The following is a 26,627-nucleotide window of genomic DNA, read 5'->3' as shown; positions in this document are numbered from 1 at the left end:
GCTCTTGACCTCACGGTCAGATTTGCGCAAAAATGTGCATCTATAATTGCAAGATACGTCCCATATTGAAATCCATGTTGTATTCTGTGTTGCCTGACTGCGCACGACATGCAGAGTCCCTTCTACTATTGTTCAAACAGCAATCTTCCACTTAAAGAAGATAGTTTCCATCTCCATGGCCCATAATGATAAGGGGCAGAGATTGCGGCTCTAAATGCACGGTGGATATTGCACTGTGCTCAGGCACGCGGCGAAGCAGCGGCTCATCTGCTGGTCGCTCAGGCACTTAACTTTAGTGGGGGGGGCCATTAGAGGCAATCAGTGCTGTGGACTTTCTTTTTCTTTTTTTCTTTTTTTTTTTTTTTAATGGGCGGATTGAGCAGACATGGAGATGGACCTGTGGCCAAGCGGAAGAGTTAATGTGCCGGTGCCACTCGAGGACAAGCTAATGAGAAAAATGCAGGTGGAAGTGGTGTGACGGAGCAGCTGTGGTTAAATCGCAGGGCCCGAATGGAAACCAGGCTGTGGGCTGGGAACCCACTTTACTGCATCTCCAAGGAACTCCACACAGTTAACATGCAGCATGTGTGTGTGTGTGTTCATCCCTCCACATGCGAGTGCGTGCTGGCCGTCCTTCAAGTGCACTTGAGCTAGATTACCCCGGCTCATTCTGAATATCGAGACGTCGGTTTTGCGCACTCGCCGCGACTGTTCTTGAAGCCCTCCAGAGGAATGACGATAACATTACCTCCTCCCGGATCAGTCCTGATCGTTTCCATAGCGGTTTGTGTTGTGAAAGCAGAGATCCTGCTCACTACGATTGTTTTTTTTTTTGGTGCACTTTTACCCGTTTGTAGTGTTTTCACTGTGTGTTTGCGTTCTGCTCTGAAGGGACCAGACTGTCAGATGAAGGGAAGGCAAGCTGAACTTTTGTTCTGTTTGCTTAGTGGGCATTCCTCTGAGCACTGGCGCTCGTCCAAATTAAAGCCAGCAGCCTCCCACCATACCCGGCACGGTGCTGCCCCCCTGCACGGGGCGCAGTGACTCCCAGTCATTCGTGCCTGTCAACGCCTGGTTAATGAATATACCAGCACAAGACAGCAGCACAGCGGTGGTGCTTATGGCAGAAACGGCAGAGAAAGCTTTTGATTTCCGAAGTTTACTTGAGGTTGTTTCAAACTTGACACTCACAAGATCCCTGAATGCCATTTCCCTGTTGGCTCTGCACAGGTTTCCTCTGATCGTGGCTTACTTGTTAATTCATCTCTTAATTTATCTACGATTCCTGTATTTCTGTGTAGGTCTGTCTCAATATGTAAATATGTAAGAATGAAATGACACTCAGTCATTGTTTCACAGCATCATATATCGTGGGTTGTTTGCACAGCCTGAAAAGCTGTTATTTTTGCTGCTGTTCAAACAAGGTCTGTAGACATGAACAATCTTCCTAGTTGCAAGACAACACTGGCAGCTGTTTATAAAAAAGTACTTTCATAAAACTGTTAAACTCATCCCCCTATTCATAACGACTCACTGTCATAACGGACATCTCAATGCCAAAGCTTTCCCTGACGATTCCCGTTTCCTGCTACCATGAGTTTCGGTGTACATGATGTGACTTCTGTCTTTGTCTCCTCGCAGGTCCTTATGGTTGAGGTGGTATCAGGTGATCTTTGCCATGCCTCCCGCCATGACAGACCTCCTGGACATATGGGCGGCCCACTCGCCCCTGGCCGGACACGCTCCGGACCAGATCACCGTGGACTTTCTGCTGCCCACCGGCATCTACATCCAGCTGGACGTTCCACGCGAGGCCACGATCCAGCACATCAAACTGGTGAGCCTCGTTTGAAATCGAGCATAATCAGCTTTGAGCGGACTTTCTGTGAATTCCTTGTAGGTTTGTCCTTACCTGCCCTTTGTGCTTGTTATTGTAATGAGGAGGAACACACACACGCACACACACACTCACACTGTGGCGCACCTGGTCAGTCGTACAGACATCCAATTCTTTTGACTGAAGTAACTGTTGCAGCTGGCTCCTGGTTTTCTTGTGAGGATCTGTTGCTGTCAGGTCAGAGGCCACAGTGAGGCTCTGAGAAGTGAAGGAAATGACCTGAGCATGTTTGTTTTTTTGTTTTTTAATGACTGCAATTATTGATTGATTGTAACATTGACAAAAAACAAATGCAAAAAAAAAAACAATCTGCAGCAAATTTTAAATGTAAGTTCTTTATTTGCTCCTTTTTAATGTCAATTTCTCTGTATCCAGATGAAAAAACATGTTCTTTCTTGGTTATTTCACTGACACCTTAAAGGAATACTACTATAATAGACAAGCTCATAAATACCTTTTTTGTGTCTCTTGAGTCAAGTGGCTGGCTCCCAGCTGTTAGTGTCGTAGTTAGCTTAGCTCAATTGCTGGAAGTCAATAGGGAACAGAGCTGGACTGACGAAAGTGGACAAAATACTCCTTCCAGTGGTCCAGGGGGCGGCGTTTTAGCACGTGAAGTAAATCCGAATGGTTATAAAACATTTTAGAAGACGTGTTTTCTTTTCAATCCGTTAAAATAACGTTTTGATACACACAGACCTGCGCTTGCACAGTGCTCTGTGGAAGGATATACCGGAGCACAGCAGTAGAAGCCATAGACTCAGCCGCTGTTCCCTATTGACTTCCAGCAGTTGAGCTAAGCTAACTACGATGCTAACAGCTGGGAACCAGCCACTGGACCAAGAGACACAAAAAAGGTATTAATGAGCTTGTCTAACTTTGTCAATGATAGGGATAGGGCATGGGTCAAAAATCTTCGGAGTATTCCTTTAAACTTGGTGTGTTTTTAATGGCCACCGTTTATACCCACTGTTTAGTGCTTTTTTTCCTTAGCTTTTACTATTAAAAATGTTTGTCGCTGCAGGAAGAGAAACTCATTATTCTTCAAGTAAGTCAGGTTTTCTCACAGCAACTTTCAGTCTGCCCCGCACTGTAACATAGGCAGCCGTTTTTATTATATGTCTTCTTATGATCAAACCACTCACATCCAGATAATAGAGCATCTTCCTCCTAAGTTATGTAACTTTGACCCAAAATTGACCCACACAGCGCTCACAGCTTGACTGAATGTGTCTCTGCAGCAACGTAAAAAGTTGGTTGGAAAAGAAACTCTAGCATTACTTGTAATTTTCTTTCCTAATTAAACTAACTTAGTGAAGTAACTAATGCTTTTTTAAGATTAAGCGAGGAACTGTGATCAGCTGTTAATGTTGCACAAGGCTGGTTGAAATGAAAGCAAGGCAATTTGAAAAAAAGCTAAAATTTTGTTTTACTACTGTATGACATTCAAATTAATGTGTAATAACTAAATAATTGATTCTGGAAATAGACGTCAGCTGCTTTTTGGGGCTCTGTCGTTATGCGAAGCAGGAGACGTCAGTCTGTGTCACTCATTCATGACATGATTACATTTTCCACATACTTCTTAGTAACTGTTCAGATATCTTTCACTCCGTCCACATCCTGCATGGAGACATACATTACATTATGGTTTTCCAGACACGGTTAAAGCCCGAGGACATTCATCTGAATAGAAAACAAGTTGATCTGTTCATTAGTACATAATGTCTGCCATGTTCAGAGAGGAAGGAGAAAAACACACACTGGTGGCTTGTATCTGCTCTGTATCATGACCAGAGATACAGACGGATTTCACTGTGACATTCACAGATATTTGCTTACAGCAGCTTTTAGTTACGTGCTGTGTATACATCTCCTTCTGTGCTCTTCTCAGAAGTGGAGAAAAAGATATATTCGAAGAGACCATAGCTTAGCCAAAGGGGAAAGGGTTCCTTTGACCTTTTGGAAACTTCCAGGGTGCTTCATACAGACCCTTTATCAGCCATCAAACACACTTCTGAATGATTGTGTCATGGTGGAGATTACATCTGATTTCCTAGAAAACAGGCTGTTTTGAAATGGTCTGAGGAACATATCTTCAAAAAAATGAACAAAAAACAGCTCCTAAAATATGTTTATTTGTCTTTTTTTTCAGATTTTCGTAAAAATTGTGACAAATGACAACAGTATGACTTGAAATTAACTAAAGTAATTCATCTGTGGAACATTGTGCAGCCCAATAATTAAATCTCTTTTGCATTCTTCATGGGATTTAGGAGAAATGTCACATCACAAGGCTTCCCGGTACAGAAAGTATAAGTTCGGAGGGCTGATTTGTCTCGTCCCACGAGTGTTGAGCTCTGTGCGTCCAAGCACGACTCCACTCTCGATCCTGTGATCACACTGTCGGGGACACAGGGGCATGAATCATGCCACAGACACACTGTTCACATCCTGATTGCCTCACTCCAGAGCTTTGTCATGTTGCCATGAGTCATGTGTCTTCCTGATCATAAAAACATACTTTCTGATAATACTTGACGTCACATTGAAGCCACATGCTGGTTTTAACTCTTCAAGTGTTTCATATACAGAACTTTTTGTGTGAAACGCTCCAAAAAAGGCTGGGAGTTTGCAATATAGCGGCGTTTAGGGGTCGTTATGTAACCTCAAAGATGCATGTGTTGTGCTGTTGGGACATCTACTGATGTGTTCAAAGTTAACTACTCCCATTTTATCACATCCGGTAAAGTCATGTCGCTTGAAGCCTCCTGACTGACGCAGGAGGAATGGTGTTACGGTGTGTTATTTTATTGCTAATTCACCCCCTACTTCCCAATACATCAGCATCTTTGAATTTGTGTGTTGCCCTTGTCATGCATCTACATTTCCTACTGTATTGACACCGCTTAGTGGTTAAAAACGGTATTGCAGCATTTTACTTTATTGCTAACTGCGCCATGATCTCGTAAAGATTATCAACAATTAATTTAATGTCTTTATGATTCTTTATTGAATGATCTGGCATAATTTAATCTGAGACTTCTTCTGTAAACATCTCCACTCTGCCTAAAACATGCTCCTGTTTATTCAATTAAAATTGTATTTATACTAGGCTAATAAAACTATTAATTAAAACAGTCGCTGTAATTTTTAGTGATGTAAAAAAAAAATTTTGTTGGAAGTAATTTCCTCCCGTCCCTCCGTTCCAGCTCTTATGGAAGCAGGCTCAGAGCTTCCCCCTGTTTCCCGCCCTTGGCGAGATGGAGAGCCACATGTTCGAGTGCGTCAACCAGGCGGCCGTGCACGAGGAGCTGGAGGACGAGACCCGCCGCCTGTGCGACGTCCGCCCTTTTCTGCCCGTGCTCAAGCTGGTCACGCGCAACTGCGGCCGGGCCGAGCGCCTGCTGGACTCCAAAATCGGCGTGCTCATCGGCAAGGGTAAGGTAGACCACAACCGAGGACGCTTTTATTTATCCAGGTGGGTCTCATTTTCAAGAGTAACACATTTGAACGCTCAAGAGAGCATCAGTTGAGGTTTCACGTGCATTAGTCTCCCCTGGATTGATTCACTGCCCCTGTTTTGACATTCCCAGTGCAGGAAAGCACTTAAGAGTCAGTAAGTAGGACAGTAAATCTTCCTTCTGCACACAGCGGGTCTGGAGCCCCTCCTCCAGGGTGCCCTGACCGTTAGAGCTGAGCTGGCACGCCGCCGGCTGGTATCAGGGGCCCAGGCGGCTGATAAAGGAGTGTGATGATTGACTGGATGAGTCCCCCATCACATGTCACTCTGCGTTATCTCTGCTGAAGATTAGAGGAGAAGAGGGGATCAATAAATGCTACATAACAATTCAGTCGTCTGAAGTGATTAAACTTGGGAAGAAAGCCAGATCCTCGGAGTGTTTATTTATGTATGAGGAGTGAAGAGACATACTTATCTGACACACAGGGCTCTCTAGGTTGAATCCTTTTAAGTTCTCACATACTCCACTTGGACAGTAATAATCATTTTGCCAGATAATTTACTATTGATCCATATCTGAAGCCACATTTGCAGGTTTCATGTTATCAGGTTTTCCTCGATTGAAGCAGTTTTCAGGCTTTTGTGGGCTCACAGTTCAAGAAATTCAGGAGGTTGTTTTCATATATACTTTCTGCACAATGAAATATTTTCTGCATAATGAAAAGTAAATTATAACAAATTTAACATCTTTAGATCAGTTTGAATATTGGTTATTTTCAAAAATTCTTCATAAGTTAATCTGATTTTAAAAATCTAATTATTCGAAAGCTGATAGGATTGTTCAACATTCGGTTGGACATGAATATTCTGTTTTGAGGCCCTTAGAACCTAATTTTCTCCACTCGGTCTACGGTCTTCTATACTGCTTTCGCTCCCAGCTCTCTGTGGGAAAAGGCAAGATGCACCATGTACAGGTCACCAGTCCTTCACAGAAACAGTCTCACACACTCACATTTTCAGAAATTTAGAGTGAGCAATTAGCCTCAGAAAGGTTTTGAGCCTTTCCTTTTTTTTTGTAGCTTATTAAAAGACACATAGTTGATTAATTCATGATTCAAATAAACATTCAGCCCCAATTATCATTGGTGAATATCATGCATTCCTAAATGCATGATATTCACCACACTGACAAGTGATTTAAGTATATCAGATCAGAGTAGACTGATCCATTTTTACGATTCCGATTCAATTTTGAATTCCGGTTAATGATTTATCAATTGTCTTGTCTATTCTCATTTTGGAAAACTACATGAGACTGCTGAACAACAAAACAGCGTGACAAAGGTTCAACCGGGGACAGAGAGTTTGTCGTGATCAGCCAGACAGCAGATCATAGCTCCGGTATTTGGTATCAATGTGAATATCGGGATGTTATTTGTCATCCTGGTTGCACATTCATTACTGTAGGGCATCAAGCGTCTCACAGAGGGTTGAGCATTTTCCATGAATGTTTTACAGGTGAATTGAAAGGCTGATTATATGTTTTAGATATTCGTCTTAATCCAAAAATGTACGAACATACTGATTTTAAAAAAAAAATTAAAATTAAATCTCATTCATTTGTGCTCCTCAGGTCTGCATGAACTCGATGCCATCAACGACCAGGAGGTGAAGGACTTTCGCATCAAGATGTTCCGCCTGAGCGAGGAGAGGATGCAGCGAGTTCAGATGATGACGTGCACGGAGTGGCTGCAGGCCTGCTTCTCCCCGCAGCTCGAACCGCCCGCCGCCACCGCCGTCACGGACGGGGTCAACGACCGGGCGGCTGACCTCAAAGTCATCATTCACTTTGACCAGTCCCAGGTCAGTGCTGCAGATCCAGACGGGGAACAGAATCGTTTTCATACATTTATGCACCTGTTAGCACCTTCACACGTTGCACAGGAAGTTTTCCCTTCAGAGACGACAGGATCAGTCGGGATCTGACGGCTCAGGATATCACACACTTTTCTTTGATTTCCACACGTTTGTACACATGATTGTTCTACAGGATTCATTCTCCTTGTTTAACTCAGTCAGCGGATTCTTTCCTCTCCTGAAAGTCCTTTTTTTACAGCTTGGCAAATTCTCCCCAAAGAAAAGGAGCGAGCACATCTTGCTTTTAAAGGGTTTTATTTTTCCACACTACATCAAAACATGTCTTTGATTTATGAGGGAGCCGAGAGCAGCCTCTTTGAACTAAATGCCATGGTTTGCACGCAGATTATCTGCTGATAGCGGAAAATAGTGGAAACTTGAATCTTGGTTTGGATACGCACTTCAGACCGTGTGCTTTGGATCAATAAAGTAGAGCTCTGTGTGGCATGAAGAAAAATTAACCTGCCACGTTGTTGAAAAGTTATCAGTTCATCACATGGGCTACACACACACTCACACACACACACACACACTCACACACACACACACACGCACGCACGTGGATAACAAACTTTTGTCCTAAAAAATAAATAAATAAATAAAAGAAGTGGACAAATAACATGCAATTTCCACACAGGATTTGCCACACATGGCAAATGTGAGAAGTAAATCATCTTGCAAATTCATAAAAAAAAAAATAGCTAATTTGAAATTTCATGACTGCAACACTTGAAAGCTGAAAAAGTGATTATAAAGAACAATATTTGTAGCAAGCAGGTGACATGAGTTGCATGAAAAAGTGAATTTTAGAGAAGACAGATTCACTCACACCTCAGCGACCGCATAAAATGTGAAAACACTTTCAGTTATTACAAGCAGCTTAATTCCATAACTCCTTTTTTTGGCCAAATTGGGATTTTTTAAAATTCTGTTCAACCTTTGTCTACCAGGCAAGTTAGTAAAGGACCTGTTCTCTTTTTCAACCATGACCTGGTAAAGTCTGCCTCACTTTAATCTCCTGCCACTGTGCGTCGTCTTGCCTTATCCTATGCCTGATCCTATATGCTGTTAGAGTTCTGCCTTTGTCGTCTCCGAGTTGGACTTTTTTGTCCTGATTATGTGTGTGTTTCAATGTCAAACACACAGAAACAGTAAAGGAGAAGAAGAAAAGTTTCAGCCAAATCCAGTTTCCGTTTCATGTATGAATTCTTTTCATTCATAAATGACTCCAAATGCCAAGGTGGCCTCCCGCACTGCCACAGAACACAAAACCACCTTGTTTGCGTATCAGAGCCAAGCGTGTGACTCCTCCGACGCGGGCGCATGCTGCCGCAGGTCACGTGACTGAGCCCAACTCACCAAAAGACACATGACACGAACACTAAGTGGGTCAAAACCATCAGTGAAATTATGCCACTTTCCCAGACACACACACACACACACACACATCAGCTGGCAGCTCAGGGGACCAAACTGCTGATTAAAATGAAACTCTCTCTGCCTCTCCTGCTCTGAACTCACTCGACTGCGTGCTCCCATCTGTCTGGGCCTCTCTGCGTCTTTGCTTCTGTTCATAATATTATCTAATAATAAAACAGATGGTCAGGTCCCGCCAGACTCTTGAATATCAGCTCTGATCAACATCACACACACACACACACACACACACACACACACACACACACACACACACACACACACACACACACACAGTGTGTGTGTCCACAGCGGCGGACCATCTGTGCCATCGCGCTCAGGTGGACATTGGCAGGAAGTCATATTTGGGAGGTCAGACACAATAAGCCACATTATAGCCAGGAAGTGTGCCGGCGTTCTTTATTGTTGGAAAACTGGACGCGGCGCGATCCTTCCTTTCTCTGATCTCATCAGAGGATGTCATTAGCGTCCTGAACCGTCTCCCCAGCTCGAGGTTTGTGCGAAGCGCCGTCAGATGCAGCCGTGGTCGTTTTTCGTAGTTAATAATTAATGGATGACTTTTTTTTTCTTTTTTTTTTGATGGAACCCAGCAGGAAATTAAAAATTCCATCTCAGGTATCAGGTCAGCGCCGTGCTTTAAATAGCATGAAGCAGTGAGGCTGACAGTGGCAGAGGGAGCGTGTCGGACTGGCTCTAATAATGCCCGAATGGATTTAGATGCGCTTTATTTTACAGCCTGCTTGTTCAGCTGTGATCGAACACATGAACCCACATTCCTTTCAAACCTCCACACATTGCATCCTCTTCTAAACTGTGAATATTAACAATGAGGAAACTGGGGGGGGGGGACTATGAGGAAACTGTTAAGATAGCTGTGTATTGTTTTAGTAGATGACTTGAACATTAACAGAGAGTATGTATTAACGCAGCAGATCATAGAAGTTACCATTACATATTTCAGTTCAATCAATTTAAGATGTTCTTTCAGTTGGAACGGTGAGAATTTTCTATTTATTAATTATTCTGTAACATTATAATTTAGCCACTCCACATCCATTATTACCAAAATGGCTCTATAAGCAACTGGTGGCTGAATAAGAAAACTTCAAAAGATACTTTTAAGTTTTAAAACTAAATGTGAACCATGTTCAGCAGTACGGCATTATTCTGAGTAAAGTAGCTTACAGTGCGGTTCAGTTACTGGCACCGCAGATTAGAAGGAAAGAATTTAAACTGTCTTTGGAAATAAGCCAGTTCTGTATAGTTAGAATAATTTAATCTGTATAAACCTGAAGCATATCGATGCTGTCATCGGGCAGGTCACCTGTCAGCTGCTTTTTGACAGTTTTAGTCGTGATTCGACAAAATTCCACTCAATTTGACCGTTAAGTAGTGATTATCGAGCTGCTGCTGCTCCAGAAATCAGACCTCACAGCCCGTCTCTCTCCGTTCTGCTCTCTGGTCTTGCAGGACTCGGCCAGCCTGAAGGTGCCGTCGTGCTACACCCCCGCCGAGCTGATGGAGCAGGCGTTAAGGAAGTGGGTGACCACCCATGGGCCCGAGGAAGAGGCGTGGGGGGGTCAGCATGTGCTGAGGGTCAGCCACTGCCTGGAGTTCCTCTGTGGAGATCACCCTCTCATTCAGTACAAGGTCAGCAGAGGCACCTGGGCCTTGTCAGAGGAGAAATGACTGACTCGACTCGAATCCTCACTCTGATTTCTTGTGTCTTGGTGGAGCAGATGCAGAAAAGATTTAATAATTCTTAATCCAGTATGGTGAACATTTTTCAGTCTGAAAAAGTTGTGTCGTTGTCGGCTAAAAGCCTTTATATGCTGCCAATAGGAAATATTGGCAAGTTACACAATGAAGAGTTTAGTTATGAACTGATATTAACAAGCTTTGACCATTTGATCGCAGCAGTTATATTTTAGTGAAGGTGGAAACAGGATTTCCTGTTCAATTTATTCTTGTTTGTGCAAAACCTGTTTCAACAGACCATATCTGTTCTGTGCAAACGCTCTAAATCATTTCCAAATATGCTCAGTTTCTCATCATAATGTGTTGCCATTTGAAAAGAAATCTGTGTTTTCACATTGTCAGTCAATGGGATTGTTTTTTCACATTTTTACTTTTAACTTTTTCCCTCTATTAAATGTGTTTTTTAAGAGTCAAATATGCACACATATCTAACCTTCTGCTATCGTGTCTTGTTCGCAGTACATCCGCTCGTGCCTGCAGGCCAAGGAGCCTCCCCACCTCACTCTGGTCCACACCAACACCGTCAAGGCCATGTTCGACAAGGAAATGACGGCCATCGGGGCTGTGGTGAGCCGCAGGTCCTCCAACCCACCTCTACCGCTACCTCCGAAGAGACGGGTTCCCACGGTGAGTCCAGAAACTCATGCCGATGAATCTCACTTCTCCGTTTCTGTGGCTCTGCCTTTTTGAACGTCTGCAGCTATTGGCTTCAATTCGTGACGTGATTTAATAAACTGATGCACATGAAGTGTTCACAAGATCGGTTATGTAATATCCGCCGGCGTGCGTTTTGTTGTTGCACCAGAAAAGCCCAAAGCAGCGCGGTTGAATTGATTCACCTGCACCGGCTGAGGCCGCTTTGGAGGGTTTACTGAGTAAACACTTGCCAGGCAGCCGCCGCCTGACTTTTATAGGGCAGTGCTCAGAGTGTGTCGGATGAAGCTTGCAGTGTCCCCCCGCTGACATTTCCCAGGTTGTTCGAAAGCATCCCCCCCGATTCCATGACGCTCCGCTGCTTCCAGGTGCACGTCGCTGCTCGGTGTGCTCGTCCACACGCCAAATGTCAGGCTGGATCTAATTGGCGTCGGTTAGTGAGTCTCCCAGGGTTTTGAAAGCCTGACACGATTATATGCGCTTTTGAAGGTGGATAAATATTGCAGGTGTGGGTCATTAGAAGTGTCAGTATCTCATTACGTCCGTCACATAAACTGTATTTCTTTGGGACTTTATAGGAAAAAAAAACCCACCCACCAATGTTTCTTAGCTGCCACATTTCTTGAATCATGACTTGTATGCACGACCAATTCAGAATTCAGTGTTCACCTGCTTGGAGACACTTATGCACAGCGTAATGCCACCATCTTGACTGGAAAATCGCCACAGTAATCACAGTCCTGCTTACCCAGCCCTGTTGAATAGAGAGCTGTACCTGTCACAATGCTTCTGATGTAGTCATTTGTTTGCGCGTTGGATGACATGGTGTTGACTCAGCTCATAAATGTTACCGCAGTCGGACTGATTGAAAAAGTTGGCAGTCGGAGCGACTGAAATGTCGTCCTGCATGTGGAGCTGGTTTGGTTTTCACATCCACAAGTTGAAAGTAATGGCAATGTACAAATGACTCTCCTTGTATTGTCTGGATCACTGTGTAATTCCAGGAGTGATTTGGAAAAATTAGAAGAAAAATTATCATTCTAATGTTTAGGGTTTTTTTCAGATTAAATATGATAAAATATAACCAGTTGATTTTCTTTTATAGTTTTTTTTCTATTTGACCAACTGTAAATCATGCAGTGAGGCTTTCACAGTCTTCTTTTTTTTATTTTATTTTGTTTTGTATTGTCTAGAAATGACTATGTTTTAATTGGCACTTTAGAAATACAGCTGAATTGAATTAAATTGAATTTCGTTAATTCCAGTTCAAATTTTGACTGATCTTGAACAATCCGATCCCTCAGTAGTTCGGCTGTCTCTGCCTGTCGGTGGCACAAACTAACGAGACTATCTTTTGGAAACCTTTCAAAGTCACTCTCAGCTTGGCTTTGTGTTACGTCTTTGACTTCCCTTTGTCCGCCGAGATCGTCAGTATCGTTCCAGCGTCTAAGTTTAGACACAGAGATGAATGAGCCTCAGCTGCTCAGATTCAAAGACGTGATTGTGAATAACCAGAGGAGACCGGGGCTATAAATACGGTTTGTAATTCCCCGTTTTCAGGAGTTGTTTTCTGTGATTCTGTTTTGTCATATTGATCATCGGCACTGTTAAGAACTTAAACTTTTTTTTTAAGAAGTATGCATATGGACAGTAGCCTTTATTATGAGGACTAATCAGTGCAGTGGAGGGAATCGGCAGACACTGGTGAGACAGTGATGGAGTGAAAGACTGTCTGTTTGGAAGTGAGATTTATTTCCTTGAGATGAACGAGTGACTGGACGGCAGGGTGTGTATTTGTAGCAACGCTCCTCAGTGTAGTTATAATGTTGCCTTTTATCTACACATGACATTCATTGAGGCACGTTGGAGCAAACATCCACAGAGAGCGAACAGCAGGAAGTGAGCCTGTTAGTCACGTTCGTCGTTTGTGGGCGTCATGTGATGCTGTTTGCTCCGCCGACTTGCTGACCCTTGCAAATCCAACTCCGCTTGACATCACTGTGACCCGCCTGACCTCCCGTGTTGTTTGTGCATGCGGAGAACTGGCGGGCACGGGGAAGGCGCTGCGTCGGAGCACATGTTTTCACAGTGCATTATGGTGATATTACTCACTCATGGCAAGGCTCTGCTCTCACTTTTCTACTCTGCAGCAAGTACAGACGTGTGTGTGGGACGTGTCGAGCCCGTTTAAGATAGTCCTGGTGAAAGGCAGCAAGGTGAACGCCGAGGAGACTGCCAAGGTAAACCCATGCTTCACCCACATCTATGAAAAACAGTCAATTATTATCATGGTGGTACATCACAGCTGGGTGGGAAATGTCGCCCGGGTTAATGGTTTTCATCAACCTGGGCAAGGAGGAGGAAGAGGAGGAGGAGGCTGATTTGTGGATCACTTTAGATCGTTTACAGAATGTCTGTAAATAATAATGAATAAAGTCATATTCTTCTTGGACGCTCAGGTCCAGGTGAGGGCGGGCCTGTTCCACGGCACGGAGCTGCTCTGCAAGCCGGCGGTGAGCAGCGAGAGCAGCGGGCAGCGAGCGTCCTCCGAGCACACGTGGAGGGACAACACGCTGGAGTTTGACATCTCCGTCTGCGACCTGCCGCGCATGACCCGCCTCTGCTTCGCCATTTACGCCGTCATGGACAAGGTCAAAAAGCAGAAATCCACCAAAAACTCCCACATAAACAAGTACCAGACCATCCGCAAGGCGGGGAAAGTGGTAAGTCGGGAGTGAGAGTGTGTGGGACACGTGCATCATGCTTGATGTTCTCATTTAAAAGCCCAAACAAACACATCAGTCTCTATCAGATGAAACTCCGTTCCGTGACCACGTGCCATTCAAGTTTTTCTCAGAGGTGCAGTCATATATCCTAAAAATGTTGTGCGCATGACGAAAATATTTTTTTGATTTATCTTCATTTTAAACCATTAGGCTTCAACTTGTGTTTGCGTTTTGTCTCCACAGCTTCAAAATACACAATTCAATCTGTTTAATCCTAGTTGTGGAAATAAAAACACAGATTTAAGTTCCTGCCGACACGCCGTGTGTCTCAATATACCAAGGCTGCGTCATTGGAGGAAAATGTGCTGTTTCTTGACTGCCTTCGGCTTTTGTCGTCTATTTTGAACCAGCCATCCCATTACACTGAGGAGGATGATCACACACGCTCTCACACTCACGTGCAGTTTATTTTAGTCACTTAACAGTAAGCTTGATTAAATTTGTTTTTGGATTGTGGAAAGAAACCAGAGTTGGCAAACAAAACATGTAGGAAGAGTGAGATGTTGGATCACAATTATGCTTGTCAGGAAAAGTTTAATAGTCAGCTATAATTGTAATTTGTGTGTTAATTACTTATCAAACTGTTGTGTTTTGAAGATCAGACCATGTGGAATGATCTCTCTGTAAACCTTTCGGTTCAGATCTTGGATCAGAAATGCCGAAGCCTGACCCTGAAACCACAGCCGCTGACTAATGAATAATCTCCCTCTGTTTTCCCAGCATTACCCCATAGCTTGGGTCAACACCATGGTGTTCGACTTTAAAGGGCAGCTGAAGACTGGCGACATCACCCTGCACTGCTGGTCGTCCTTTCCTGGTAAACTCCTTCACACTGTGCCTTAAATGATTAAAGTCGGGTTAAATGCTACTTCAGTTGCTTCCACCACAGTCGATCCATCTGAGTGTGTATCTGTGTCTGTGTCTCTTTCATAGATGAACTTGAAGAGATGCTGAACCCCATAGGAACCATTCAGACCAACCCGTACACTGAAAACGCCACAGCATTGCACATCCACTTCCCTGAGTACTCGTCACACCCTATCATCTTCCCTCCTTTTGACAAGGTCAGACAGACAGACGGCCGTCCTTCACGAGACTTGGTCTAATCTCTTTTTTTTTTGGGATGTGCCACCAAGCTTGAATTCTTAATGCAAGTGTCAAAAAATTGAACAAACTTGCTCTGGATTTATGCTCATTAAAAGCAACAAAGCTGTCAGTCGTGCTCTGCGTCTTCTTTCAAGACGGGAGTGCAGCTAAATTTGTCGTTACGATGGCTTAGTGCTCCTGAGAGTGGTGTACCTAGTGATTACGCTGAAGTGGTGGCTGTTTGGCATGAGAGGATCAGAACGTGCTCTGCCCACTTAATGCACGGTGGCAGTGAGGTATCGGCACGTGTCCGCTAATGTGACGCCCGCTTTCGTTGTTTCTGTTTTTTTGCAGATCCTAGAAAAAGCTGCTGAGATCGTCGGAGCGAGTGACTGCGTGTCCGGAGTGAGTTGATGCACAATAGGAGGGATTAAGCGATTGTGTTTACTCAGAACTCCAGGATTCACACAAGGACAGAAACGACGCTGTGCAGAATTGCTACATGTCGGCCTGAAACGGACTCCTTTTCTCATCAGTCCCTCCCCCTTTTCATGCTCACTTTATAGATAAATATAACCTCTGCGGCAGACACCCCTCGCTAGTTTCCTTGGAAACACATTGTAATCATTTTAGCAGGGTGTAACTGCAAAAATACTTAAACCCTGTGACAGAACTCTCAAACTACTGGCTCTAATCAGATTACTTGTATGTTTTCCTGTCTCACCGCCCCTCGACTGAAAACCCACTCCTGGGTGTGTTACAGTCCGTTACGTAATCCTGTGTTATGTGGAGGGCATGCCTGAGCACAGCCCTTTGATGCAAGGTGACTGCCTCTCCAACTATGAATCGCAGCTAGCTGAGGATTAGCTGTCATCTTTGTGCTTTATTTTCCTGTGGAATGTCTCACGGAACAGTTTGCACATCAGGACTCTCTTCACATGCACATTTTGTGCTCTTTAAATGACCTGCAAGCAACAGATTTAGCCAGCTCTCCAGCAGTTGGTGAAAAGTGAAAAGTGAAAGCATACTTTGAAGCACTACTGCCCTCTTGTGGCTCATTGCAGCCACTTCTGCTGCTCGTCTGGACTCCTCTACATCATTTTTACCCTCTCTAAAAAGAAAAAAAAAAAAACAATCTTTCATTCTCTCTTCAGGCCCGAGGTGGGAAAAAGTTCTACATCGAGCTGAAGGAAATCATGGAGCGTGACCCACTCTCTCAGCTGTGTGAGAACGAGAAGGATCTGATCTGGACACTACGCCACGACTGCTGGGAAAACTTCCCGCAGTCTCTGCCCAAGCTGCTGCTCTCCGTCAAGTGGAGTAAACACGAGGACATGGCCCAGGTGAGCCGCCCAGTGACCTTTACCAGCACAGAGCACTTCTGTCCTGCTCCAGAGAGACTGGAGCCACAGCAGGACCTCCGTTAGAGTCTAGACTGTTGTTTCGCTCTCATAATTTTGGTGTCTCGCTGATTCAATTGATCCTGAATGCATCTCGCACAGGCATGCGAGGACTCGCCCTCGCTGCCAAGTGTGGTTTACATTTTACTGCAATGCATCAAAACCCTGAAAATAGAGCTCAAGCTGTATCTGCCAGCACTACCTCCACTGAGGCATTTTAATCCATCCACAAATCGCAACCGCATCACTCAGCTCATATCCAGTAAAAACTGCAAGTAAGGTCTGATATGCCACATACTCCTGCAGGTTTGCTGGTTTCAACATTCTGCCATGCAGTCTAAAACTTCGCCTTATAAATATTATACTATGCAGTACTAATGTATGACAAGAATTTAGTTTTTCATAAATCATGTGGGGTTTTTTTTTAGGTTTGTAACTGCATTTATGTTTGTGAGCATTACTAATTTTATTTTGCAAACAATCTGTTTACATTAGGTGAAAACAACATCCTCACTAACACATTCTTCATGATCATCCTGTAAATTAAATATTCATTTCTGGAGAAGGACATGATTCATTTGCATCTTCACTGCTGCTGTTCCCACATGTAATTAAACTTTTATAAATGATCCATTTATGTGTTTGTATGCGTAGCAGATGAAACATTTGAGATTTTTTTTTTTGTTGTTGTTTTATTTGTTCCTCAGCTTCAGGCTCTGCTACAGATTTGGCCCAAACTGAGTCCAAGAGACGCTCTGGAGCTCCTGGACTTCAACTACCCTGATCAGTATGTCAGGGAGTATGCTGTGCGCTGTCTGCGTGATATGAGGTAAGGGACATGTGTCCACCCACGTGGGGAGCAGTGTGGCCTAATTCATTCGAGGCATTCAGATCATGATCCTCTGTCCAATGCTCTATCAAAGATTTCCTGCTTCCTTCTGCTCAGTAAGCACGCAGCATCGCGTGTGTTCTTGCTGATAAGAACTCTCGGGCCATGTCATTTTATGACATGAGAAGTCCATAAATGAATCATAAAGCGTGCACTTTAACTGTTACTTCTCCTCTCGATCAGTGACGAGGAGCTATCGCAGTACCTGCTGCAGCTTGTGCAAGTGTTGCGTTACGAGCCCTACTACGACTGTGCCCTCACCCACTTCCTGTTGGAGCGTGCTCAGGGGAACCGCAAGATCGGACACTTCCTCTTCTGGCACCTGCGGTGCGTTAGGACACTCCAGTCCGTGCAAACATGTCGAAAGCGAGCGAACACCATGCTCTGAATTGGAAGACTTGTTAGAAAGCCAGGGTTTCCCTCATCTGTTGACGCCTCCTCTCTGGTGCCCTCTACAGGTCAGAGATCCACATGCCAGCTGTTTCAGTCCAGTTTGCCCTCATCTTGGAGGCGTATTGTCGGGGCAGCATCCCTCATATTGAGGTTTTAAAGAAGCAGGCAAGTCACACTCCATCTTTATGTGTTGATTGTAGATCAATAAAATGCAGAACAAAGTGCTTTACAAGTTAAAAACTAAGTAAAAACCAAGTGACACCAACTTATTCACCTGCCCCCTACCAAAAATGAGTAGATAAAAATTCTACAACCGGTAAAAAGGGGACAAAGGTGGAAAGGATGGTCTTGAGCCTGCTTTTGAAAACATGAACATTCGCTGTTCTCCAGATCGTGCTGCGTAGTGCTGGAAAGCAGCCTCACTGTAGGTTCTTGTATTAGTGGTGGGAATGATTTACTGTCCGGTGCTGTAAGGATTTGCAATGGTTCATAAGATGAATGTAAATCTATGAGATAAGATGCCGCAAAACCAAAATGAAACTAAATCCAGAGTCAAAAATGCACAATACAAAATGCATCAGTACAAACAAATTCATTTTTATTTTAATCAGATTATGAAGAAAAACTTGTATCTATCTTATTAGGACTAATGCAGTGAAACACCGGTGTATTGTTAAACACAGAGGGTGAAATTTATGGTATTTTTGGACTGTCACTGCTACAACAATGTCTGCCATCCTGCCCTCTGACCTTTGCTCTCTGGTGTGTTTATTTTGACAGTCACTTCTCAAGGCACTTCGTGCTATTTCCTCATCCTTTATCACCCACTTTCCTGTTTTGAAGAACACACACACACACACACACACACACACACACTTTTTGCCATCATAGTGCTGACATGGACGGTTTAGTCACAATGAGCTCAGTTGTCAGTAACCATGCCTGACTGGCTTCAGCCACTGAAAATGTCCTCGTTTGTTCCCGGACCAGGTCGAAGCCCTGAGCAAGTTAAAATCTGTCAACGAGCTGATCAAACTGGGGACCATCAAGAACGCTCGGAGCAAAACCAAGGAGGCGATGCTGACCAAGGAGGCCATGATGACGTGCCTGAGGCAGAGCGGCTACACAGAAACGCTGTCAGACCTGCACTCCCCTCTAAACCCCAACGTCCAGCTGTCTGGTATCAAGTAAGGAGACGCTGCTGCTCGTAAAAAGACGGAGTTTTGAAGTCCAAATGGATTCGGCTCAACAGTGTCACCAACAATCCATGTCTCTTTTTTTTTTTTCCCTCATCAGTGTGGAAAGGTGTCGGTACATGGACTCAAAGATGAAGCCGCTCTGGATCGTTTACAACAACAAGCTGCTGAGCGGAGACACCCTGGGAATCATCTTCAAAAATGGCGACGGTAGGAGTCAGAGATGGAGGGCAAAGGAAAAACAAAAAGATGCTCCTTTAAAGTTCTCACCTCCACTCTTTTTGTTTCTTCAGACCTCAGACAAGACATGCTGACCCTCCAGATTTTACGGTTAATGGATCTTTTGTGGAAGGAAGCAAATCTAGACCTCAGGTGAGTGAACTTCCTGCCGCGGCGTGCACACTCACGTGCACGCTCCGGCTTTGTCGGGCTTGTTTGTTCCTGCTCCCCGTGGGGAAGGGGAAGCTGTGGCTGGGGTGCAGCAGAGGAGGTGGCGGCGGCGGTGGGAGGGGGAGACACTTAATTACCCCATGCTAGTTTGACCTCCGACCCTTTTACACTCCAAACATCCTTATGCCCTCTCTCTCACACGCACACGGACACACTCTCTGCCTCTCATTCTAATCAAATCCACACTTTTCTCACTTTTACAAACCCGCCTCCCTGCTCCGTCATTGTGCCCCGACACATCTGGAGCTGGGTGGTGGAGGGGGGTTGTTTTGACAGTTGAGCTTGTGGACAGTGCTTCAGATTACAGGGGCATGGGGGTCAGAGTTCAGTAATGGGGACTTTGGGAATAAACGCTGAGACGATGTCGGCTGCAACGTGGTTCGTTGCCGCTCGCTTTTCTGTCGGCTGTCGGTTTTCTTAATTTACTTAAACTCAACACCCACCCACGGAAAGCGGTGCCTTCGTAGCATTTGGTCTCCATTAAGGCTCAAACTGCAAATGAAGCCTTGAAAGTGAGCATGCTTTGATTGTTGGGTTACGGCTGTCAGAAACGTAAACCCAGGGGCACCAGGTCTGGAACTGAGAGAGGGTTCAGTCACTTGATCTGGATCCAAAATGATGAAAACACTTGCTGCCACCCCGTCACTTGATCTGGATCCAAAATGATGAAAACACTTGCTGCCACCTTGTGACAAGAATGAGAAACTTAAGTTCAGTGAAGAGGAAACTGTCATTATCTGGCTGCATCCTGATCTGCATCTTTCTGCTGTGGAAGGAGGAAGGGGTTTGGGCTAAAATAGCCCTTCAGCTGAATTATTCTCATCTTTACCAGTCCGAGGACAAAATATATGCACTGCATCGCTGGTATTGGGCTGTACCATCATTTTTCTTCTAAACTTGCTTCATTCTTGGCATCCAACATTAAAAAAAAAACACTTCCTTTTTACTGTGTTGACATGACAGGATGACATGATAGATAAGGCCGCATGAATTCAGCTGTGGCCGTGTGAAACTAGTCCTATATTTCTTTGTGAACAGGAGTGAATCTCTTTGTGGGCCTTTGAGCGTTTGTCAGTCTGTGTTTTCGTGTTGAGCAGTCAGTTTTGCAGACCTTGGTTATCTAACAGTTGTCTACTGGCAGAAAACAAACATCTTCTCCCAGAAAACTGCTGCCTGTGGGGATTTTCTCTTTTTAACTTTAAATTGCTGTCAATCAGAAATTTATAAAATACTCAGATTGACAACCATGCTCTGTTCAAACTCTATTTTTTTCTTATTTTCTTCATTCTAATCTATACAAATATGTGAATAGCTTGCCTCAACCATGCACAATTGTGTTTTGTTATGGGTCTGTTTGGGTTTTTCATAAGATTTAAGGGGTCATCTCTCAAGCGGAAGATTGCGTGTTCAACTCTCCGTCTCTCCACATGTCAAATTGTCCATGAGCAAGACACTGAACATCAAATTATTCCCAATGGATGTACTGAGCGCTTTCCAGGGCAGCCACCTCCATTGAAGTGTGAATGGGTGAATGGCATTAACATTGGAAAGTGCTTTGAGGACTGCTGGAGCGGTGGAAAAGCACTATATAAGCGAAACCCATTTACCATTCACTTTAACTTGTAGATTTCTATTGCCAGTTGGCATAAGCTCTGATCCATTTAAGAAGATTTATCTGAAATTCAGGTCAATCTGTGAAGTTACAGTGAGGTTTATTTACTGACTCCAGTATACAGTAGCAAAATTTATTTCTCATTTATTTCTATAACATTGAAATTAAAGCAAAAGATGCCGTTTTACTTCAGGATTGTTAAATTTCTCTTTCATTGCTTTTTGTTTTTGTGCAGAATTGTGCCATATGGTTGCCTAGCAACCGGCGACCGGGCCGGGCTGATCGAGGTGGTGTCGTCGGCGGACACGATCGCGAACATCCAGCTGACCAGCAGCAACGTGGCGGCCGCCGCCGCGTTCAACAAGGACGCTCTGCTCAACTGGCTGAAAGAGAGGAACTCCGGGTACGGCTCTCGCTCGCCGAACCCGAGCACGACTCCGGCCCGAGAGACGTACGGACCGTGAAAGATTCCTCTGCTTTGCTTTCTACAGCGACGCTCTGGACCGAGCCATCGAGGAGTTCACGCTGTCGTGTGCGGGCTACTGTGTAGCCACCTACGTGCTGGGCATCGGGGACCGCCACAGCGACAACATCATGGTCCGCAGCACCGGACAGGTCGGACAGACGTGTTGACGACGTCCACTCGGCGTTTGGCTCTCTCCCTCCCGTATACTGATGGCGCTCACTTATTCTGCCCTGTTGTCGTTCAGCTCTTCCACATAGACTTCGGCCACATCCTGGGAAACTTCAAGTCCAAGTTTGGCATCAAGAGGGAGCGAGTGCCGTTCATCCTCACGCACGACTTCATTCACGTCATCCAGCAGGGCAAGACGGGATACACCGAGAAGTTTGGCAGGTCTGTTCCGCTCTCTAGTTCTTTTAAATGGAGTTTTATGAGTTCATCCATGTTAAGTCTTTTTCATTCAGGAATATTTTTTAATTTGTTGCTTTAGCTTCCTTCGGTAATCGTGAAAGGTCACAGCCTGAGGTGTCTCTTATTGTCCCACCTTTGATTAAAATGTAATCAGTTGATTTTCATTTTGTTTGTATCATATTATATTGCCATTAAAAACCCCATTAGAAGGATATTACAAGTCTGTTTTTCATTGACTGAGCATTGCAACTACCATAGAGTGTAAGAAAGTGTTTGAAAAGTATTTATTGAAGCCGAAGACGCAGCATAAATTGTTTTGTCCTGACCAGCTGTTTAAACCCAGATGATCTTCACTTTTATGGAGCTGAATTTATGTTATAAGCCTGAATACATATGAATAAATCACACTTTAGCATCTTTAGAAAAACATAAACCTGCAATGCAAATGTCATTCTTTCTGACAGTTTAATTAGCAACTGAAATATCTTAAATTGTTACCTTCAGCTCATGGGTTTAGGGTCTTAGAAAATGAGAGTATTTCATGAAGTCATTTAGAATGAAAGAAAATTCAGAAAGCGAAGCTTGTATAAGATGTTTATTTTTACCCTCAGTGTCCTGTGTCAGTGCTGTAGCATCGAGGCACTCAGCTTCTGAAAGACTGTAATGCTCAGGTTGCTTTTATTTATTTCAGTTCAGTGGCCAATTAGATCCCTGTTTGTTGTCATTGGCGACATACCAGTAAAGTTATTGCATGATAACCCATAAATACAGAAGATTTCATGTTTTACCCTTTTAATTGCACTCCGAAAACCTCTTTCCAACAGCTGCTCGTGCCTGTAGCTCATCATGCTGCACAGTTTCTGCACGACTCAGTGTGCTCGTTTTCATGCATTCACCCTCTGCGTTGATTTAAAGGAGTCATATTATGCAAAATTCACTTTAAAAAGGTGTCTTTACAGTCATATTACCTCCCAGAGCCTCTGTATGAGCCCCCAAAAGTGAAACATTCAGTCACCTCCCTCAATTGTGCACTCCACTTTTAAGGAAATATACACTCAAACACACGATTCCCTCCTCCGGGAAGAGGATCCAGCCTTTTGGGGGGACCCCGGGTATGTGGTTATAGTAGAATAGTAGAGGAGCCACTTTTTAGACTGCTCAAACTCCCAACATAAGCTGAATTTGGGGCAAACAAACTTATATACTGTGTTTTGGGGCTTCTGTGACCGATATGATGTGAGTGAAAAATAGCATAATAGGTCCGCTTTAATATCAATCTAATGTCATTCACTTTTACAGCATTATGGTGTGATATACTGTCCAGTTTTATAGATCCTCAGGTTTAAATGTAATAAAATCAGCCATCTCACAGTGGCTTGCTTGTTTCATCAAGCTGGCCTGATTCAACCTTCCTACGGGCTTATCTTATCTTATGTTCTGTTTTGACTGAGAGCAAATGAACTGTTTTCTTCATGTGCTTTTTTAAATTTTTTTATTTATTTATTTATTCATTTATTTATTTTTGAAGCACAGTAGCAAAACAGCATAAATAAAAACTGGTACATTTTAATTTAAGATTAAGAAGAAGGCGGTATGAATCCATGCATTACCACTTGTTTCCAGCAGATGGCAGTACAGCCCAAGACAGGGGCGAACATTTCAGCAGTTCAACATTTCAACCAGTGTTCAGGGGCACTGGTGTAAAGATTTAAAGTTTGGAGTCGGGGAATAATTAATCTGTGTCAAAACAGAGACCATGATTATGTAATTTGTTACTATAGAGTTTTAGTGGTTTCTTTACAGATGAATGACTCGCATACAATATGGTAATTGATCTTTGAGATTACCAAAACACTGCTGATAAATCTGCATGAATGCATCATCTGCCTTCTAAGAAAGGCTTCAAATAGATTTTCAATCACGTGGGTGAAACCTCAAAAACACATAAGATACGTGCACATTGGCAAAGCACAGCATGTGAGAGAGTGGCATGCACGAATCTGATTTGCACCATCTCATCGAGTGCGAGTCTGCCAGGGAACCACCGGCTGATTCATTATGTGAATATGGAAATGCCCGCATGGTGCAATAATCTGTGTTGTTGTTGTTGTTGTTGTGACCCACTTTCATGTCTCCATTCTTCGCAGTACCACAGTAGAATAAACATCTCGGGACTGACCCTGCGAAGTATCAAAGACCTTCTGCAACTTATGTTACCCTCAGTCAGAAATAATCCAAAAAAGCACATCAGCCGCCGAAGTGGCCAGACCTCCAAGTATGACACATGGTGTGGTCAGATTTGACTGAAATACACAGCGAAAATGTACATTTGTTTCTGATTTCTAATTGTAAAATGTCCTCTCGCTCGGTGTTAAGCAGCCTGACCCGAGGGCTCCGCACCCTGCACCTCTTCAGCTTCAGCTTGTGCAGCACACTCTGTACCTGGCTAACGAGTTGTTCTTTGTGGAGTTTGCATGTTCACCCTGTGCATGCATGTGTGGGTTTCCGTCAGTCGTAAAGCGTGCATTTAACACTCATATGCGACGCTCAGTTGCCTGGATCTGTGTGTGTGTGTGTGTGTGTGTGTGTGTGTGTGTGTGTGTGTGTGTGTGTGTGTGTGTGTGTGTGTGTGTGTGTGTGTGTGTGTGTGTGTGTGTGTGTGTGTGTGTGTGTGTGTGTGTGTGTGTGTGTGTGTGTGTGTGTGTGTGTGTGTGTGTGTGTGTGTGTGTGTGTGTGTGTGAGATTCTCTTTCTGTTAATCCAGTGATGAGCGGTGAGTAGAACAGAAGATGAATGAACTGATGGTTGTGGCAGCAGAAGAAGCTTTTAAATGTTTTCTTATCTTTCTGTTTTGATGAGAAAAACACGGCTTTGTTTTGTTCGATAAAATCAGCTTCACGTCCACTTACGTGGTACATTTCACTGCAGACACTTAACTGTTGAAGGCTGCAGTCTGAATTTCCACACATCTGTGCCACTTGTCTTTATTTGCAGTGTTGAAACCTAACAAGCGGCTTGTGTGAGCACTTCTTTACTCTCCCCGCAAATAGACATCATGCCTGGCGTGTTTGAGCAAGTGAATGAAACCCATTGTTTTGGTCTAAATCGTTTAAGTGTCAAAATAGAAGTAGAGCATCGGAGCATTGCTATGTCAGCAAATGAGGTATTCGTGGGCTCGAGGTAGTACACCTTGAACCAGATCAAAGATAGATGCCTGAGTTTTTAAAAAAAAAAAACAAGTAAAATCTTTGTATGAATCAGATCCATTGAAGACACATCTATTATCAGAATGATGTAAACTAAAACAGGGAGAGTAGATGACAGCAATTCTGATGCAGAATGTGCAGCAACCTATATCTTTGCTTTGAAATCGAGGTGCACTGAGTCACTGGGTGCATCATCTGAAGCATAAAGGAAGTGCTTTGTCACCCATTATGAACAGTGTGTGGGCAGCCGACACACAAGAAACAAATCAAGTGTAAATACAGAAAGTCAACCCTAACCAGCCTGATCTACTTTACCCCACGCTAGTAGATACACTCCTCCCCAAGGCTTCTCGCTGAGCTGTAGAGAAGTAAAAATATGGCCTAAATGATTCAAACTGTCTCGCACTGCAGACGACGCTATGATTATTTTCCAAACATTGTTTCCAAATGTGATGACGTGTGCAGCAGGAATAACGTGCAGTGTTTGTGCTTCTTCGTAGTTTCCGTCAGTATTGCGAGGAGGCCTATCTGGTTCTGAGGAAGAACGGAAACCTCTTCATCACGCTGTTTGCCCTGATGCTCACCGCTGGACTGCCCGAGCTCACCTCAGTCAAAGACATCCAGTATCTAAAAGTAAGGAGTTTGAACACTGGACGAAGCAGGAGTCGCTGGTTTGCTGCCAGTAGTTCAATGCTCATGCATCGATGTACCTGATGTGAACAGAGCTTTATGAACACCGTCTTATGAACTGTCTTTAGTGGAAGAGTAATCAAGCGATGGTTAAAAAGTTTGCACCTCATGTCTCACCTTTTTTGGTACAGTGTTTGCACTGTTCTTGGAGTCAAATTTAATCTCTGTATTTAGCAGATAACACATTTAAGACCCATGACTGAGGAAATGTCAGGAATTTCTGACATTCTGTTTCCACCTCAGTCAGTTTTGATTCTGATTCTGATCTTAGGTATGAAATAATGTAGCAGTAGGTCAAACATTGACTGGCCTGTCGCCTGACCTGCCTCCTCTCCTGTGATCCTCCCCCTCCAGGACTCTCTGGCTCTGGGTAAAACAGACGAAGAGGCGCTGAAGCAGTTCCGCCAGAAGTTCGACGAAGCCCTCCGAGAGAGCTGGACGACCAAAGTCAACTGGATGGCCCACAATGTGGCCAAAGACAACCGCTCCTAGAGCAGCTGGAAGCCCTCAGAGACTGGGCTGCCCTGGACCACGAGCACACAGTGAGGGGACTAGGGGGCAAGATGTCCCAAGAAGAGACGGGATGAAAGCACGCCCTGTTTGGAGAAGGGAATCTGGCAGAACATCCCAAACATGAGCAGACTGCTAGGTCTCCTCATACTGCATACACAGTATACCCTCTGAGTTGGTTCAGTTACCTTGCACCTTGAATATCCCGTGTCCCCTTCTCGCCTTGCACCACTGCGGCACAGCTCCCCTCTAACGTCTGAGTTCTGTGGATTTGTGACGGGGGACACCATTGCACGTTTTGCACAGGCACCAACCGCTGATGGAGCTCGCAGCCAAAGGAAGGGAAGCCGGGAAGTCTCCCCACAGAGCGTCTCAGAGCTGCGCTGTCCACGCGGAGCAGACTCGACCTCGCA

General features: G+C 44.2%; 1 protein-coding gene across 2 annotated transcripts in view; it reads left to right on the top strand.

The window, feature by feature from the left end:
- The window catches only part of pik3cb (phosphatidylinositol-4,5-bisphosphate 3-kinase, catalytic subunit beta), a 58,637-nt gene extending 32,010 nt beyond the window's left edge, over positions 1 to 26,627 (top strand). The window contains exons 3-24 of one of the 2 annotated variants that reach the window (XM_030108332.1): positions 1,642 to 1,837; positions 5,107 to 5,335; positions 6,991 to 7,220; positions 10,182 to 10,361; positions 10,929 to 11,096; positions 13,274 to 13,363; positions 13,583 to 13,846; positions 14,630 to 14,726; positions 14,843 to 14,973; positions 15,350 to 15,400; positions 16,150 to 16,338; positions 17,103 to 17,224; positions 17,468 to 17,611; positions 17,743 to 17,842; positions 18,668 to 18,864; positions 18,974 to 19,083; positions 19,167 to 19,245; positions 21,171 to 21,338; positions 21,427 to 21,550; positions 21,646 to 21,791; positions 25,515 to 25,647; positions 26,059 to 26,196. In XM_030108332.1, coding sequence (XP_029964192.1) covers positions 1,679 to 1,837; positions 5,107 to 5,335; positions 6,991 to 7,220; positions 10,182 to 10,361; positions 10,929 to 11,096; positions 13,274 to 13,363; positions 13,583 to 13,846; positions 14,630 to 14,726; positions 14,843 to 14,973; positions 15,350 to 15,400; positions 16,150 to 16,338; positions 17,103 to 17,224; positions 17,468 to 17,611; positions 17,743 to 17,842; positions 18,668 to 18,864; positions 18,974 to 19,083; positions 19,167 to 19,245; positions 21,171 to 21,338; positions 21,427 to 21,550; positions 21,646 to 21,791; positions 25,515 to 25,647; positions 26,059 to 26,196 — 3,249 coding nt within the window. In that variant the 5' untranslated portion in view covers positions 1,642 to 1,678. Of the gene's footprint in view, positions 1 to 1,641; positions 1,838 to 5,106; positions 5,336 to 6,990; positions 7,221 to 10,181; positions 10,362 to 10,928; positions 11,097 to 13,273; positions 13,364 to 13,582; positions 13,847 to 14,629; positions 14,727 to 14,842; positions 14,974 to 15,349; positions 15,401 to 16,149; positions 16,339 to 17,102; positions 17,225 to 17,467; positions 17,612 to 17,742; positions 17,843 to 18,667; positions 18,865 to 18,973; positions 19,084 to 19,166; positions 19,246 to 21,170; positions 21,339 to 21,426; positions 21,551 to 21,645; positions 21,792 to 25,514; positions 25,648 to 26,058 lie in introns of those variants that run through there. The other variant, XM_030108333.1, reaches the window with a different exon arrangement.

This window comes from Salarias fasciatus, chromosome 14, assembly GCF_902148845.1.
Source record: "Salarias fasciatus chromosome 14, fSalaFa1.1, whole genome shotgun sequence".
NCBI classification, from domain to species: domain Eukaryota; kingdom Metazoa; phylum Chordata; class Actinopteri; order Blenniiformes; family Blenniidae; genus Salarias; species Salarias fasciatus.
The sequence above is the reverse complement of the archived record's forward strand: the minus strand, read 5'-3'. Positions and strand labels throughout refer to the sequence as shown.